Here is a 17108-nt window from a genome sequence, read left to right as displayed (position 1 = left end):
ACAAGGGCTGTTGAGTGTAGATACTGCAGCCGGGCCGGTTTTGTAAGTGAGGGCAGTGGGGCTGCCCCCGTCACCTTCCCTCCTGAAGTTTTAGTAACAGGCTTGACTCTTAGCTCATTCAGAGTAAAGGCCGAGGGGCTTCCCTGGTGGCGCAGTGGTTAAGAATCCACCTGCCAATGCAGGGGACACGGGGGTTCGAGCCCTGGTCCGGGAAGATCCCACATGCCGCCGAGCAACTAAGCCCGTGTGCTACAACTACTGAGCCTGCGCTCTAGATTCCGCGAGCCACAACTACTGAGCCCGTGCGCTGCAACTACTGGGCCCACACGCCTAGAGCCCGTGCTCCACAACAAGAGAAGCCACCACAGTGAGAAGCCTGCGCACCGCAACAAAGAGTAGTCCCTGCACGTTGCAACTAGAGAAAGCCTGCGCGCAGCACCGAGGACCCAACGCAGCCAAAAATAAAAATAAATGAAATACATAAATTTACAAAGTAAAGGCTGAGAGATGCTTAACTTGCAGAGACATTGGTTGTGACTCTTTATTCCTTGGGGAACACGATGACTAGCGTGTTTAGGGTTTGCGTCAGTTTGGGTTTGGTTTTGCTTTGTCTGGTTTGAAGATGCTTTCATTTGTCCAGGAGGCATGGCTTGGGAAGAGGCATCTCAACAAGATGGTGTGGAAGCCTACGCTTGAGACTGAAGAAGTGTATGGACCAACATCAACCTGTTCTTAGAATAGTCACTATTTCTTTTCTTTTCTTTTCTTTTCTTTTCTTTTGTCTTTGCTTTTTTTTTTTAAAAGGAATTCCTTTATTTTTATTATTTATTTATTTATTTATTTTTGGCTGTGTTGGGTCTTCGTTTCTGCGCAAGGGCTTTCTCTAGTTGTGGCGAGCGGGGGCCACTCTTCATCGCGGTGCGCGGGCCTCTCACTATCGCGGCCTCTCCCATTGCAGAGCACAGGCTCCAGACGCGCAGGCTCAGTAGCTGTGGCTCACGGGCCTAGTTGCTCCGTGGCATGTGGGATCTTCCCAGACCAGGGCTCGAACCCGTGTCCCCTGCATTGGCAGGCAGATTCTCAACCACTGCGCCCCCAGGGAAGCCCTGTCTTTGCTTTTTTAACTGAAGTATAGTTGATTCACAATGTTGTGTTAGTTTCTGGTGTACAGCAAAATGAATCAGTTATATATACATATTCTTTTTCATATTCTTTTCCATTATGGTCTGTTATAGGATATGGAGTATATATAGTTCCCCGTGCTATACAGTAGGACCTTGTTGTTTATCTGTCTTATATATAGTAGTGTGTATCTGCTAATCCCAAACTCCTAATTTATCCCTCCCCTCTTGTTTTCCTTTTGAGAGCTGGGTTCCAGTCTCTGCCAGTGACCGAATCCGGTATCCCCATTCACCAATGATCAGGTTCCTTTGTCAATATTATGCTCCTGGGTCCCATTCCCAGAGATGCTGGCCTAATTGAGTTGGGGTGTGGCCACAATGACAACTCTGCGTAGTATTAGCGCCATTGTACAGGTGAAGAAACAGAGGCTCAGCGGATGGCAAATGTGCTCAAAGCTCTTACAACTAATAAGCAACTGATCTGGGCACCCCTCCCCATCTGTCTGCTTGTAATGCCCACTTTTCATGTGCTGCGCTGTGCTATGTGGATCCAGAGAAGCTTTGTAGCATTTCTACCAGTTAGGAAGGGTCCTGCCATTAGCTGCCTTTATGAATCCGTGGGCCTAGACAAAGGCCTTGTCTTAGTCCGACCAGACTTACTGATAAACAGTAGCCGTACTGCAGTTGCTGCAGGACTGGATCACGTCACTTCTTCTGGTATGCAGCAGGCCATTCGAATTCTGGGGAGTACAGGACTAAGCACACACGTCAGAGAAACCCATTTCAATTTATCATTTTAATTCTGCTATTAACCATCACAGACCCTAAATGAATTCCTCCAGAATGGCATCTTCAAGCCCATTATCAGAGCTAAATGTTTAATAACTTTGTTAAATAATCCATGCCACGGTGTATAGGAAACTTTCTTTAGTGTTTTTTCACACAGAAGGAGGCGTTTCTGGACGTCCCTGGGGATGGCTTAACAAAGCCCTCACTGGCCGCTGGCTGGCCCCCTCCCCTTCCTTCCTTGCTGGGTGCCTTCTCTCCTAAAAGCTTCAGGCAGGAGAGGTTCTAGCAGTGAAACCCCCTGCTTAGCAGGCTTCAAAAAGAAGCAGATGTGAGGCAGACATTTAATCAATCAAAAAGCAGTTTAGAATTCAGGCCAGGAAGCAATAGATGCTTTTTAGCAAACGCAGCACGGCTCTTTGTGGAGTAGCAATTGGCAGGTTTTCTATTCTGTATCTTAGCTTTTCCAGTGATTGTGCTAGAAATATTTAGAGTAGAACATTATAGGATAGCAATTGCTGATTCTAAATCATATTATCTTAGATGGGCCATCTTTGCAAATTAAGTTCATTTTACTGAAAATAAGACAAGCAACTTTGCCTGTTTTCTTTTTCAGTCAAATGGATCACAGGCTTAGAACTGAAGTAGCAACAAGCTGATCAATATGTTCTCTCTAACTGGATTTTTTTTTTTAAATCAGTAGTCATTTTAAGCAATGTGGTTCAAAAGCAGTATGGCCACTAAATTTGCATACTGATAAAGTATGCTATTTAACTTTGACAGTGGTCTCAATTATATTCCTAATTAAATGGTATGTCGCTGGGAGTTCCCTGGTGCTTTCACTGCTGAGGGCTTGGGTTCAATCCCTGGTCGGGGGACTAAGATCCCACAAGCCGTGGGGCGTGGCCAAAAAGAAAAAAAAGTAATATTAGCATCTAAAATTTTTTGAACCTTAAAATCTAAACTTTACTTGAGATGACGCTGGTTTCCTCCTTTGTCAAAATTGTTTATCTGTCAGGCTCAAACTATTTAGCCTTCCCATGGCATGTGGTGGATTTCAGAACATCTTGTATTATCAAATTCCTAAGCAAGGATGTGATGTAATTATTTTACTACCAAACGCACATCCTTTGAAAGAAGTAGCCATTTAACAAGAGAGTAATTCCCGGAATATGACATGGTGTGTAGGGATTAGGTGGGAATTGGGATCGTGACTTCTAAATCTACAAGAATGAAACTCTGGTGCAAGAGCTCAAAAGGAACTAGGCATGACAATTGTCAGAAGTGTTTCAAAACACCAATCTTGTGTTTTCAGGCTACTCATTTTTATTGTTCTCTTCACAGTAATATTTTTCTTACTTTGCATTTGGGATTTGTGGAGACAGTTGCTTTGCCCTGTACATCTTATAGGTGCAACAGGTCAAAAGGGAAGAAAGTAACTTGACATTCGTGCTCTGTCATAACACGAGAATATAAGCTTTCCGGCTCTGTATCCTGAGATGTCTAACTTGACAAGATCTGTAGAGCCTCATCCCACTGGGGCCCACAGTCAAATAACCAACCAGCAGATGGTAGGTGCTCACTTTTCTGTAAAACAGGGAACTTCAGCAGGTTTTGGAGCTTACAGAGTATCTTGAGTGGGACGTGTTCCCTGTCCTAACACAAGAATCTTTTGAGTTGTTGGGCTGCTTATGCTTAGTCTTTTTCCTCAGTTGGACACCTCAGTTCAGCCATAGTTCACTCAAGTAAGATGGATTGTATCATTGATCCAACATAATAGAAGTAGGATTGTGTTTTCTTGGTTTAAGACAAGTTGGTGGAGGGAAAAAAAAACAGTTCTTCAAGTTCAATCCTTAGAGTTCATTTCTGATTCTATGAGGCTGAGGACTGACTGGTCCTTAACCAGTGTTAGCACTACCCCCTGAGGAGAGATGGCACACGTGGCGTGTGCTGTGGGGACCATCAGGGAAGCCTCATGTCCTAATTCCTCTGCATAGTTTCCACATAGAGGAGGACGCTGGTGATTCAGAGACTTGGCCTAGGATTCCCAGGTTTCTTTCTTTCTTTTTTTTATTTCATTGCATTTAACAACTTTATTGAGAAATAATTGACAGTGTGCAGTTTGATAAATTTCAACGTATATCTACATCTGTCTAACCATCGTCACCATCAAGCTAGTGAGCGTATCAAACACATCCCCAAATTGCATGCCTCTTTGTAATCTCCCCCTCCTTTCTGTAACGTCTGATCTTCTTTCTGTTACTGTTATCAGTTTGGATTTTCCAGAAATGTATATAAATGGAATATACCACATGTATAATTTTCTCTTGCTTTTTTCACTCAGCATAATTATTTTAAAATTAATCTATGTTGGGACTTCCTTGATGGTCCAGTGGTTAAGACTTCGCCTTCCAATGTAGGGGGTGCAGGTTTGATCCCTGGTTGGGGAGCTAAGATCGCACATGCCTCTGGGCCAAAAAACCAGAACATAAAACAGAGACGACATTGTAACAAATTCAGTAAAAGACTTCAAAAATGGTCTACATCAAAAAAAAAACACAAAACTTAAAAAAAAAGTAAATAAAATAAAATTAATCCATGTTGTTCAGTTTGGAAGTTTTGCGTTTTTTAAAAAATTTATTTTATTTATTTATTTTTGGCTGCATTGGGTCTTCGATGCTGCGCACGGGCTTTCTCTAGTTGCGGTGAGCAGAGGTTACTCTTTGTTGCGGTGCGCAGGCTTCTCATTGCGGTGGGTTCACTTATTGCGGAGCACGGGCTCTAGGCGTGCGGGCTTCAGTAGTTGTGGCACGCGGGCTCAGTAGTTGTGGCTCACAGGCTTAGTTGCTCTGTGGCATGTGGGATCTTCCCTGTCCAGGGCTCAAACCCATGTCCCCTGCATTGGCAGGCGGATTTTTAACCACTGTGCCACCAGGGAAGCTCCGAGTTTGGAAGTTTTTTAACAAGTTGAACATATACCGACAATATAACCTAGGTATATAAATATATAAATACCTAGGAAATACACCTAGGTATTTATCCAGGAGGAATGAAAGCATGTATCTAAACAAAGACTTGTGCATGAATGTTCACACAGCTTTATTTGCAAGTGGATATCCGGTTTTTCCAGGATCATTTGTTGAGAAGACTCTCCTTTCTCCATTAAATTGCCTCCATTGTCAAAGATTAGAGTTATATCTGTGTGTGTCTATTTCTGGGCAATTTATTCTGTTCCCATGATTTGTTTGTCTATTCTTTCACCAGTACCATACTGTCTTTTGATTACTGTAGTTTTATATTAAGTTAGGTAGTATCAGTCCTCTGACTTAGTTGTCCACACAGGTTTCTTAAGTTGTGTTTATCAAGCATCTCTCTGTCCTAAGTATGATAACAGACCTCAATTGTGTGAGGACTCCAAACAATACCAGGTAGGCATTTCACGTAATGGAATTGTGGTGACCTATCTTCACGCAGTGAATTGCTGTCTTGGGTCAGTGGTGCTTTTTATTTCCTTCATCTCAAGCAGAGATCTTATAAATTCCCTTTGCTTGAAATCAGCATGGCTGATCTCCTACCTCACCAGATTTAGAGCTCTTTGTTTTCTTTTACATACTTTCCCAGAGAACCCGGGAGTTTTAATACTTTTTAAAACAACTATAACTTTTTAATGTAGGGGAATATTTGACTGAAATGTTGTGTGTTAAAACATATTGCATTTATCTTGGTGTCTTTACTTATGGCAGATGTTAATGGATGCGGTTCAAAAAGGGTTCTGTGGGCAAGTCATTTGAGAAAATGCTGTAATGATTTGTTCCTTAGAGGTTCGGAATGCACATTAAAGAGTCTCTAAATTCTAAGTAAATCTGCTTAACTGTCTAGATCAGAGTTTCGCAAGCTGATTTTGAGCCCAGAACACTTCTGAGAGAAGCCTGGTAATACACAGGTATTGATATACCTGGCATACTGATATTCTTGGATACCAGTTTGAAAAATGCTGATCTTTGAGATTTAGAGGCCTAAATTGTAGACACCATTCCTAATAAAATGACTTCACCTGTAGTGGCCAAGTCCCTTGGGATTTAAATAAATAATATGAGAGATATTACTTTCTAAGACACTCAACAATTTGAATATTTGAGTAGAAACATTCAATTGAATTGAAATTTAATTTTGCAGGCTAAAAGCAAACTAGGGACTTTAATGGATATCTCTTAGTTTTCATTCTTTCTCATGTCTAGGGGTGAGTTTGTGTTATTCCTCCTAAAACTATATTAAGTAATTTTCACAAATTTTACTGAAAACTACGAGAAACAGGAAAATTAGTGATTTGTAGACAATGACCAGAGACTGTCTATCTGGTATGTACTCCCTTCACCAAGTGGCATTTAAGGACCCTCATGTGCTGTGCAGATAATGTTCCAGAAACTTTCCATAAATAGGGAGCAATGCAATTTCAAAAGCAAAATAAGATTAATCTTTGTATTCTGAACATCAGAATTTTTTCCACTTGGATTAAATTAAATTAATAAAATAAACAGCAGCACAACAAAACTGCTCTCAGCCAGTTAGGTATAAACTTGGTTAAATGTGGCTTTCTGGCCAATATTTTTACTTCTGGCTGTGGGTTGGAGGATGTTGTCTAGTTGAACAGCACTGTAGACTCACAGTCAGATTTCTAAGTAAAGACCAGCAGGATAAATTGGTAGTATGTGCGGGGTCAGACAGCTGGACCACTGTTTTCATTGGGTGGGGCTGGAAGGAAGGGGGCCACACTGACTCTGGGTGATGGTGATGAGATGCCGCCCCCTTTTCTGGTCCTTCAAATGAACTCACTCATATTTAAAGCAATGTTACCAGCCAGTAAGGGGGTATTTCTGTTTGTCGGTTTTGTTTTGCTGAATATATGAGTAGAAAAAAGTAGCATGAAATTAAAAATAAACAGAGGTTTTATTTAAAGATCAGAGGCTTCAGGGCACCAGGATTTTAAGAGGTGGGGCAGCTGCCACACTGACAGGAGGGTCTGTCCTCCTTTTCAGGAGGAAAACTGGCATCAGAAAGAGATCTCTAAAGGCCAGTTTCTTGGAGACAAGGACTTCTCCTTTTTAGAGGTCACTAGAAGCACTCCTGACCTGGGGTACATGCTCTTCTCAATTTCATGTGGTTTGAGAGAGCTTTTGGCCCGATGTTTTGACAATACCTCTGAAACTTGATAAGTAGTTCATATTCTCTCTCTTTGAAAAGCTTTGCAAGTTAAAAGTTCTCATTTTTCTTTTATAGATTGCCTTAAATCTTTTTTTAAATTCATAGACTAGAAATATATCTTTCTTACTATTTAAGAATTGCCTTAGCCCTGCTTACTGTATATCTTGAGCTAATTAGAAATTAGATCATTACCAAGGAGTGAAACATTTTACTGTTTAAAATATAAAAATTTTGAAATTTTCTCGACTGCACTGAGGTTTTCTTGAGTCTACAGATTTTATTGGCTATACCCCAAAATTTAACTCTGTGAGAAGGTTCACTAAAGAAAATTTTATTTTTTCTTTTAATTCTGGAAGATTTCAAAATGTATACAAGAGTAGAGAATAACAACAAGTACCCGTCGCCTAGCTTCAACTGTAATCAACATTTTGCCAGTCTTATTTTGTCTAACTTTAATTTTTAAATTTTATTTGCCTATTTTAAAACAAATACAAGATATGTCATCTATAGATCCATTATTATGTATCTCTAACAGTTGAGGACTTTTTTTTTAATAAATTTTATTTATTTATTTATGTATTTTTGGCTGCGTTGGGTCTTCATTGCTGCATGCAGGCTTTCTCTAGTTGCAGCGAGCGGGGGCTACTCTTCCTTGCGGTGGGCGTGCTTCTCATTGTGGTGGCTTCTCTTGTTGCGGAGCATGGGCTCTAGGCGTGTGGACTTCAGTAGTTGTGGCACAAGGGCTCAGTAGTTGTGGCTCACAGGCTCTAGAGCACAGGCTCAGTAGTTGTGGTGCAGGGGCTTAGTTGCTCTGCGGCATGTGGGATCTTCCCAGACCAGGGCTCGAACCCATGTCCCCTGCATTGGCAGGCAGATTCTTAACCACTGCACCACCAGGGAAGTCCCCAGTTGAGGACTTTACAAAAACCTAACCACGTTATTGTCACACTTTATAGAATTAACAATAATTTTTTAGAATCTTAAAGAAAATCTTTAAAAAATTATTTTAACAACTGATGTTTTCATACGGTTTTATTTCTGCATCTCAGAGGAGACGTGTCCTTGTGGTAGAGAGGTTTCATATCAAGACACAACATCTTAAGGCTAACTTGTTGGAAAGCATGGCTGTGTAGGGGAAGGCATAGAGGGATTAAAGAATTCAATCCAGTGTGCTCACAACAGTTAGGGCTGTTGCCCCTCTAAAATTCTTATAAATACGGACTGCTGATGGAGTCATCAGTTTCTGCATTTAGCCTCTTATTTTCAGCCTATTTCTAGAAATTTGGAAAATGCTTTGTGTGCCTGTGTTTAAATAAAAGGGGGAATGAAATACTTTCACCATGGTCCTAGTGTTTGCTGTTTGAATAGCATGGCTCTAGAGTGAATATACTATTTGGAACTGTGGCTATTGTACAAAGTGAGTCTTCAGCCATAAGGATGGTCAGCTTTTTGGTCGGTGTTGATGGATGGGCTCACTCACAGCTCCCACGCAGTTCTGGGTGTGGAGGTGTGGATGCGTGGTATGTCATTTACAGCCCCATTCCCACAGCAGCATAAGTTGCTTTTGCTACCTGAGGGTCAAACCAAGCAGGAATCCTAGACAGAAAAGGCTACGTCTCTCCAGCCATTGTTTTCTCTTCTTGTGACCAAGCAAGGTACAGCCATTTTACTGTAGGGCTGCTTGAGTCTTGCGCTACAACCCCGTTCGAGTGCCCGTGAGTGGGTATAGTGAGATGTGGTCCCTGTACACAGATGTCTCATTTTGTTGGATTCCTTATCATCTCACATCTAATGCTGCCTCCTTCCAAACCCTCCTTGCGGTGGGGGGGGGGTCGGGGGGAATAAATCAGGAGTTTGGGATTAACATACACACACTACCAACAAGGACCTACTGTATAGCACAGGGAATTCTACTCAATATTCTGTGATAACCTATATGAGAAAAGAATCTGAAAAAGCTGTATGAGAGAAGAATCTGAAAACGGAATCACTTTGCTGTACACCTGAAACTAACAAAACATTGTAAATCAGCTATAATCCAATAAAATTTTTTAAAAAAAAGAAAGAAAGAAACCCTCTTTAACACAAACATGAGGACAATTTTTAAAAGTCACCCTTAGTGTGATATAAGGGCTGGAAAAATACTGGAGTACAACCTTTGCCTTGATTTGATCAAGTGGACAGACTTATATAATGGCTTCTGAGTGCTTTTCCATTTAGAGAGAAAACTTTCCCAAATATTATTTCATTTGAATCTCAACCAGCCTGAAAATAGAGATGGTATTAGTTTCAATTTATAATTGGGAAAATGAGCTCAGAGATAAGGTTCCATGGCTGACGGGAGCTTGACTGTGCTCTGTCTGCTGTTTCCCCTGTACCTTCTAGGGTTAAGAAAAGAAAAACGAAAAGAAAAAACTCAGGTGGCTCCCCTCCATTTAGACCTTTGTATAAACTACCTTGCTCCTCTTCTCCCACCCAGACCATTAGAAAATTAGAAGAATTAGGAGTCTTCACACCAGGTGTTCTGTTGGGTGCAGAGCTTGGAGGCAACAGGAAGGAAGTCTTTTAGAGGGGAAATGGGCACAGGACAATTCATTCCCATTAGATCGCAGTTGTTGAGCAAATGGTAGAACAAAAACTGCCAAAACTTATGTTAATAGTTGACTGATTAGCCACTTAACATGTGTGGGGTGATGCTGCAGATATTCATTACGGTAGGTAGAAATGAATTCTTATCCCAGTTTACAGAAAAAGAGAGGAGGCTGTGAGAAGCTAAATAACGTTCCCAAGGCCAAAGATCAAGTAGATGGCAGATCAGACCCTGCTCTCCCGGCCACCTCCTGTTTGCTGACCTGGAATTACCAAGTTTCAGCCTGTGACAATTATAAAATACCAGATTTGAAGTATTTCATCTTGCCCCAGAGCACCCAGCCCTCTGCTCTGCTTCTGAGCCCACCATATCATCCACGGTTGAGGAGTGAATATGGCTTAGTTTGTATGAAAAGGCTCCTGAAATATGATCTCAATGTCAAGTTCCTATCTTAAAGCAGTTCTCTTTTCCCATGAAAATTCATGTGACTGGCAATCGGTAAAGCAAAATTTTCTTAACTGTCTCCCAGCCATACTAACAATAAACAAACTAAGACAGAATAACTTGTGAAGGAAAAGCTTCTCTCCCACCACCCAGTTATAAAAGTAATCAGGTGTATTAGACAAGGAACAGAACACAGAAAAGTAGAAAAACAAAGGATATGAAAAATTCATAGTTCCCTCCCCGATGATTATTTGGTATACTGTGATATTAACAATTTGGTAATATTGTTATCACCATATATTTAGCTATTTGGGGTATGTTCTTATATATATTTGTAATCATATTGTATCTATAACTGTTTAGTTTGCTTTTTAAATTTAATATTACAACATAAAATACATCTCTATTACATGCGCTTTGTTGGTACCATTTTTTAAAATTAATTAATTAATTTATTTATTGGCTGTGTTGGGTCTTTATTGCTGCACGCGGGCTTTCTCTGGTTGCAGAGAGCGGGGGCTACTCTTCATTGCAGTGCGCAGGCTTCTCATTGCAGTGGCTTCTCTTGTTGCGGAGCACGGGCTCTAGGCGCACGGACTTCAGTGGTTGTGGCATGCAGGCTCAGTAGTTGTGACTCGCAGGCTCAGTAGTTGTGGCGCATGGGCTTAGTTGCTCGGCAGCATGTGGGATCTTCCCGGACCAGGGCTTGAACCCGTGTCCCCTGCACTGGCACGCGGATTCTTAACCACTGCGCCACCAGGGAAGTCCCTGAAGAGTCTTCTTTATAAGTTCTGACATGGGATTTAAAATCATTTCCAGATTATCTTTTTTTATTCTCACCATTTGTGCATGTGTCCTCCTTATATTGACAAGGTTCTGGTTCCTTCCTGGTTACAGCCATGTAACAGTTCTGCTTCTTGGGTTTTGCTGTTGTCGTTGGGACCAGTTGCACTGCTCAGAGCCTCACCTGCTCCGTGGACTGCAGGGCTCTGGCCTCTCCCGCCTGCGCTGGTCCTCCAGTGAGATGGTGGAGCCGGGAGCATCACTCCTGCGGCGGAAATGGTTCGCAGGCTCGCCTCCTCTTCCCCCAGCATCCCGACACACGTCAAGAGCTCACCCGTTTTGTTCATGGTTTAGCATGTTCATTAAAGAGCTTGATATCCCTACAGCTTACTCTGCAAAGGGGTTCAGAGCAAGTGTGGGCCGTCCTGTGGAGAAGGAAAGGGGACAGAGACATCGGGTGGCTTTTCTTCCATGCCTCAGCTACCATTTTGATGTTTTCTGTTGTTGTTCTTAGAGGAATGAGAGGACAACGCTGTTTCTGGAAGCATTCAAGACTTGTTTTTAAAGCTTGTTTAGTTGTAATGTGGTAGTGCTTTACAGGAATAAACTCTGGCTGACCCACTCAAGGGAGATAAGCTTGAAAACATTTAGGGTTTTGATTTGCTCAAAGGGGGCGTTTACCGTTTTTGAAGCAGAAATCCAGTGGGAAAATAGATTTCCCGGTGCTAGCTGTGTTTCAGTGCAAAAAGCATGCCTTTGAAGTCTAGCTCTCATCTCAAAAGACCTAACTGTTCATAAAAGTAAGAACAAGGTGGATGGATAAAGCTATGTGAGGAAGCTTCAGCATGAATGCGTTTGGAAACTTCAATCCTATACCGCTTTCCTCCCCTCACATCTCGTCTGGCTCCGGCCCTTCCCACCCCATGTGTCACTGAGTTGTGTCTGTACGTCTTTCAGGGTCTATCTGGGCTTAACTGAAATCCTTGTCTTCTGTGGGCATCTGAGTTACAGAGAAAAGAGAGAAAGACTGAGGACGAGCCAGATGTGTGTTTAGTGACAAAGAAATGCATCCACAATGTACGAAGCAATCAGGTTATAAAAGCATGTATTCTTTTTTTTTAAAATAAATTTATTTATTTTCGGCCGCATTGGTTCTTCGTTGCTGCACGCGGGTTTTCCCTAGTTGCGGCGAGCGGGGGCTACTCTTCGTTGCGGTGTGTGGGCTTCTCATTGCAGTGGCTTCTCTTGTTGTGGGGCACGGGCTCTAGGCACGCAGGCTTCAGCAGTTGTGGCACATGGGCTCAGTTGTGGCTGGTGGGCTCTAGAGCACAGGCTCAGTAGTTGTGGCGCACGGGCTCAGTTGCTCTGCGGCATGTAGGATCTTCCCGCAGGGCTCAAACCCGTGTCCCCTGCACTAGCAGGCAGATTCCTAACCACTGTGCCACCAGGGAAGTCCCCATTTTTGTTTTTTAAAAAAAGAAAGCTTGTGTGCATGTAAACACATAGAAAAGACAGAAAGAACTTAAGCGTTAAGGAACCGTGGGTTAGATTTCTTGGGATTTGAGGTGACTTTAACGTGCTGATCACTCTCGGAAGCACCTGAACCCTTAACAATAGTGTGAATTGTTTAGATGGTTGGGAATGGGAGAAAAGGAAAACAAAAACGCCATAGATTGGGTTGCCCAAAAAGTGAATTATCCATCTACAAGAACACGTGAGATTTTGTAAAAAGCATCTCTAAGTGAAACACAGAATGGTGGACATGTCTGAGTATGGCTGAATGGAATGACGTCCCACTGTTGTGTGGAGGGCTGGTGTGTCACGGGCTTTGAATGCTCAAGACATCACTCATGGGTCAGAGCTTGGGCACACTTGCTGGACCCAAGCTATGCATATGATAAAATAAGCTCAAAACTCGGTTTCAGTAATGTCGCTGTCATAAATTGTCACCAAAGTTAAGTCAGCAAGTGCCTTTCTGAGGTAAAGACAGTTGCCCTGTGGTCACGGGGAATAACTAATCCACAATTTACTTATCACGCTTGACTATAAAGGGGGCTGGCAGGTGATCTCAAAGACTCATTTTATTTTATATCATCTAATGTAATACATCATTGTATACGTGTAACACTTCTAAAAGAGTAGATGAAAATTTGTGCCGTGTCCTGTAGATCCCTCAAGTTTAAAGATACTCAATTTGGCTCCTGCTAAAGATGTCTTGGATTTGACAATTCATGAAGAATTGTGAGAAATAGCTCAAGAATTACAGAAACTCTGTAGAACTCTAGACTCTGTAATAAACTTCAGAGTTCTGGGTCCTAAACTAGTAGCACAGTTGACCAATGTTTTTTGACTTGAAATCGAGGTATTAGAATGGCTGTCTTTCATTCCCCTGCTTAGGTTGCCATGCCATGCTATCTGTGTTAAATTTTTTAGGTTTAAGATTCATTGGTTGACCGTGTAGCCCACAATAATATGCATTTCCTGCTTTCCCCCACTAGCTCTTCATCACATTATTAATGAAATCTCAGTCTAACTCGTGCATAAGACTAGTGGATTTAGTTAAAATACTCTTAAACGCTGACATTTTTGCTGATGAGCATTGTGGGGATACCCCCCTGCCCCATCTCCTGTGCTTTCGTCTTTAGGTTTCATTTAAAACTCCCATCTTTCATATTTTGGTAAGAGCAGACTTTAAGTGGAAGTGTAATCTGAGCATCCTTTCTAATACACGGACTCAGCATGGGCATTTTGAAGCCAGCTCTCCCATCTGTAGTGAGAGTATTAGCGTACAGTGACGGTATTTCAGAAGGCAGCTTTTGCAGTTGCAGGGCATCTTTGCTGGGAGCAGGGAACAGCCAGGTGAGATCCATTTCAGCACCGTTCGAGCCTTCTGGATTGATCGTCTTGAATTGGATCTACTCCCTTCAAGGCTCTGATGGAAGCCTATGGTTTGGCCAGCGTGCTCCATTGGCCTGTAAACGGCATGGAATGGTGCCAAACAGTGTCCAGCTTTGAGATTACTTTGGCATGATCGGGTCTGGGTACTATGGGATACTATTTAAGGCATTTTGTCATTGTGCATAGTAACAGGTCCTCCAACACTTTGTTATGTTGTGGAAAAATCTCTGGGGGCTTCCCTGGTGGTCCAGTGGTTAAGACTCTGCATTCCCAATGCAGGGTGCCCGGGTTCCATCCCTGGTCAGGGAACTAGATCCCGTATGCCTCAGCTAAAGATCCCGCATGCCGCAACTAAGACCCAGTGCAGCCAAATAAATAAATACTAAAAAAAAAAAAAAGAAACCATCTGTATATTAAAAAAAAGAAGAAGAAGAAAAAGAAAAATCTCTGGAAGTAGTTGGTGGTGAGCTCTGGCCTTCAGGCCATGGCTGAGCTGTGGGACCCGTGGCCGGCCAGCCTTCCCCTCTGTAATCACTTTGAGTCTCAGTGTCTTCATCTGTAAAATGGAAACACTAGCACCTCGCTAAGTTGGTTTTAAGGAAAATGAGAAATGTATGTGGACCATAAAGCATTGTTGAAATCCTTAGGTTCCTAATGGTTATTGTACGATTTTTATTTGGCTTAAAACTTTTTACCTGTATTCTCAGGATTTAAAAAATTAGGGCATGTCTTAGGAATTCCCTGGCAGTCCAGTGATTAGGGCTCACGCTTTCACTGCTGTGGGCCCGGGTTCAATCCCTGGTTGGGGAACTAAGATCCTGCAAGCCCTGGGGCGGAAAAAAAAAAACAACTGGGCATGTCTATATGTCTACTGTTTTTGCATCTGATGACGTCAATTGCATGGGCTATCCTATGGGGACGATTGTAAACCACCGTTTTAGTAATATTTTTAAGGAAAATACAATGACTCATGAATACACGTGTTAGGCGTTTCTTCTTTGTTCACTTGGCTCTGGATACACTGGCCTTTGAACCACGGGGCCTTCTCACTTGCCTCCCCTACCTTTTGCTCACATACCCCTTGCTGACATCTTAGATCTCAGCTTTACCTTTACTTCCTCAGAGAAGCCTTCACGACACCCTGGCCTAGGTCATGGCCCTCTGTTTGTTGTCATTTGCTGTGTGTATTCCTTCTTCGTGACAGTTTCCATAGCTGCAATTCAGTAATTATTTATTTAAATGTCTGCCCTCTTCCCCGAGAAGGACACATTGTCGCTTAGATATGTATTCCAGCCAAATATGCATAACTTGTGTCAAATCACAAGGAAACATTATTTTAAAGTAAAAAATATTTTTCAGAGGGCTGTCTGCCTTCCACAGTAGTTTGTAAGCTCAAAGTGTCTGGGACCACACCTGACTTAGTCGTTGTGAAATCTCAAACAGGCCTGGAATGATGGGTGTTGTGTATCATGCCTATGCCTGGTTTTTCAGAAGAGTGAACGAATGCATGAATGGTGTGTACCTTTATCCAGATACAGAGTCCTATCTGCTTGCTCATAGCTCCTTGTATCTTTTGTAAGATAGCTGGATCATTCAGACAAAAAAAAAAAACAAAAGACTTAAATCTTCACTGTCACCAGCCCTCCATTTCTCTGTATTTCTCCTCTTAATGATTTATATTCTCGAACTTACAGTATCATTTCTAAATTGGTTGTGAAGATTGAAATTAAGTTTACATGGTTCTGTCTTCCCCGTAGCTACTACAGAAGAATGGTCAGCTGTCCACTGTGAACGGCTTAGCCGAGCAAGGAGAGCTCGGCCTCCAGGAGGGAGCCCTGAATGGCCAGGCGGAGGAAGTCACTGTCACAGATGGTAAGTCACCTTGCCGGGGGCTGGAGAACAAACAACACCTGCAATCCCCGCAGAACAATAAAAACAGGCCTGGGTAGAATGGGCACTGTCATCCTACCTGGGGGTGGGTGATGTTGACAACAAAAGCAATCAATTGATTGCAAAAAGAAGTATTTATCTGGCCATTTGCGTAGCCCCGTGGGAGCTTATAGTAACGCTTGGGTATCGGAAGTGAAGTTGTTTTTCCTTTTTCTCAGGCATCCTTACCTGAAACTTCATGATCTTTTTGTTGTTGTTGTTATTGTTGCCTTATTCCAACTACTTGTCTGATGTCGAATGTGAATTCTTGTTGGAAATGCTGAAGTTGTGGTTGCTTTCAGAGTCAGTATCTCTCACTCTAGAGTAGCCTACTGGCCTTGTGAAGAATTTTCTGGTAGTGTACATTTCAAGGTGCATACATCTTTGCCCAAACTATGGTATGCTGCATGTGTTATAGCTCTTGAGCCCAGAGATCCTCAAGAGGTGGTTATTGGAAAGCACATCTGTGACCACGCTATCACTGGTTTGATTTCAGCCCATGGAGGGGCTGGGGACTACACCTGGGGGTCAGAATCAAGCACCTTGACAAGTAGGTCTCTTGCGAAGGCCACGTGTTGGAGAAGAACCTTCCTCTGTTCCTGTTTCTTGTCTCGTTGTTCCATTTAGTCATAAAGGAATCATTTAACCACTGCTGTTGAAGAGGCTCAGAATGATCATTTTCCATATAGTGAACTCATGCTTACATGTAATGTGAATAAGACAAATGAAGGGAAAGTCTTGTGAAAGGAGACTGGCCATTGCCTCGTTGAGATGAGATTCTTCTAACATGTGGAACCTGTTTCTCCTCGTGTTCAGTGCCCCTGTGGAGCTGCTGCAAGCAGGGGGCTGCCTTTGAAGTTGGTGGGAATCCTGATCTTTCTATAGCACCGCAGGCACCATATAAAGCTAGAAATACATACAGCCTCACAGAAAGAGGATCTGCACGACCTAGTGCGAGAGTTTCAAATAATTTCTACCAAAGTAATTGGAACGGCCCCAACTCAAATTCCAGAGTCCCACGCTCTGTCCTTCCCATGATAACTTTTGAATCAAATCAAGCCACAGCCGTTTCGGAGCCTTCCATGGATGGGCAAGCCACCGTGCCCTGTGCTTCAGGGAGGATGAAGAAAGCTAAGAAACGGTCCATCAGGGGAGACAAGCTAGTCTATGGAAGGCTCCCTAAGATGAAAGTAAGGGGGACTTCCCGGGCGGTCCAGTGGTTAAGACTCCAGGCTTCCAATGCAGGGGGCACGGGTTTGATCCCTGGTCGGTTTGATCCCACATGCTGCATGGCCAAAAAAAAAAAAAAAAAAAGGTTAAGACAAGGCAACATGTTGATTATCTAATGAATTTTG

At 42.6% G+C, this 17108-nt stretch overlaps 1 protein-coding gene across 1 annotated transcript in view; it reads left to right on the top strand.

The window, feature by feature from the left end:
* Positions 1–17108, top strand: part of AKAP12 (A-kinase anchoring protein 12) — a 103403-nt gene that overhangs the window by 39966 nt on the left and 46329 nt on the right. Inside the window, exon 2 of the mRNA XM_036871262.1 lies at positions 15582–15696. Coding sequence (XP_036727157.1) covers positions 15582–15696 — 115 coding nt within the window. The remainder of the gene's footprint in view (positions 1–15581; positions 15697–17108) is intronic.

The sequence above is a fragment of the Balaenoptera musculus genome, chromosome 12 (genome assembly GCF_009873245.2).
Source record: "Balaenoptera musculus isolate JJ_BM4_2016_0621 chromosome 12, mBalMus1.pri.v3, whole genome shotgun sequence".
NCBI lineage: Eukaryota > Metazoa > Chordata > Mammalia > Artiodactyla > Balaenopteridae > Balaenoptera > Balaenoptera musculus.
This window is presented reverse-complemented; position numbering and strand designations above follow the sequence as displayed.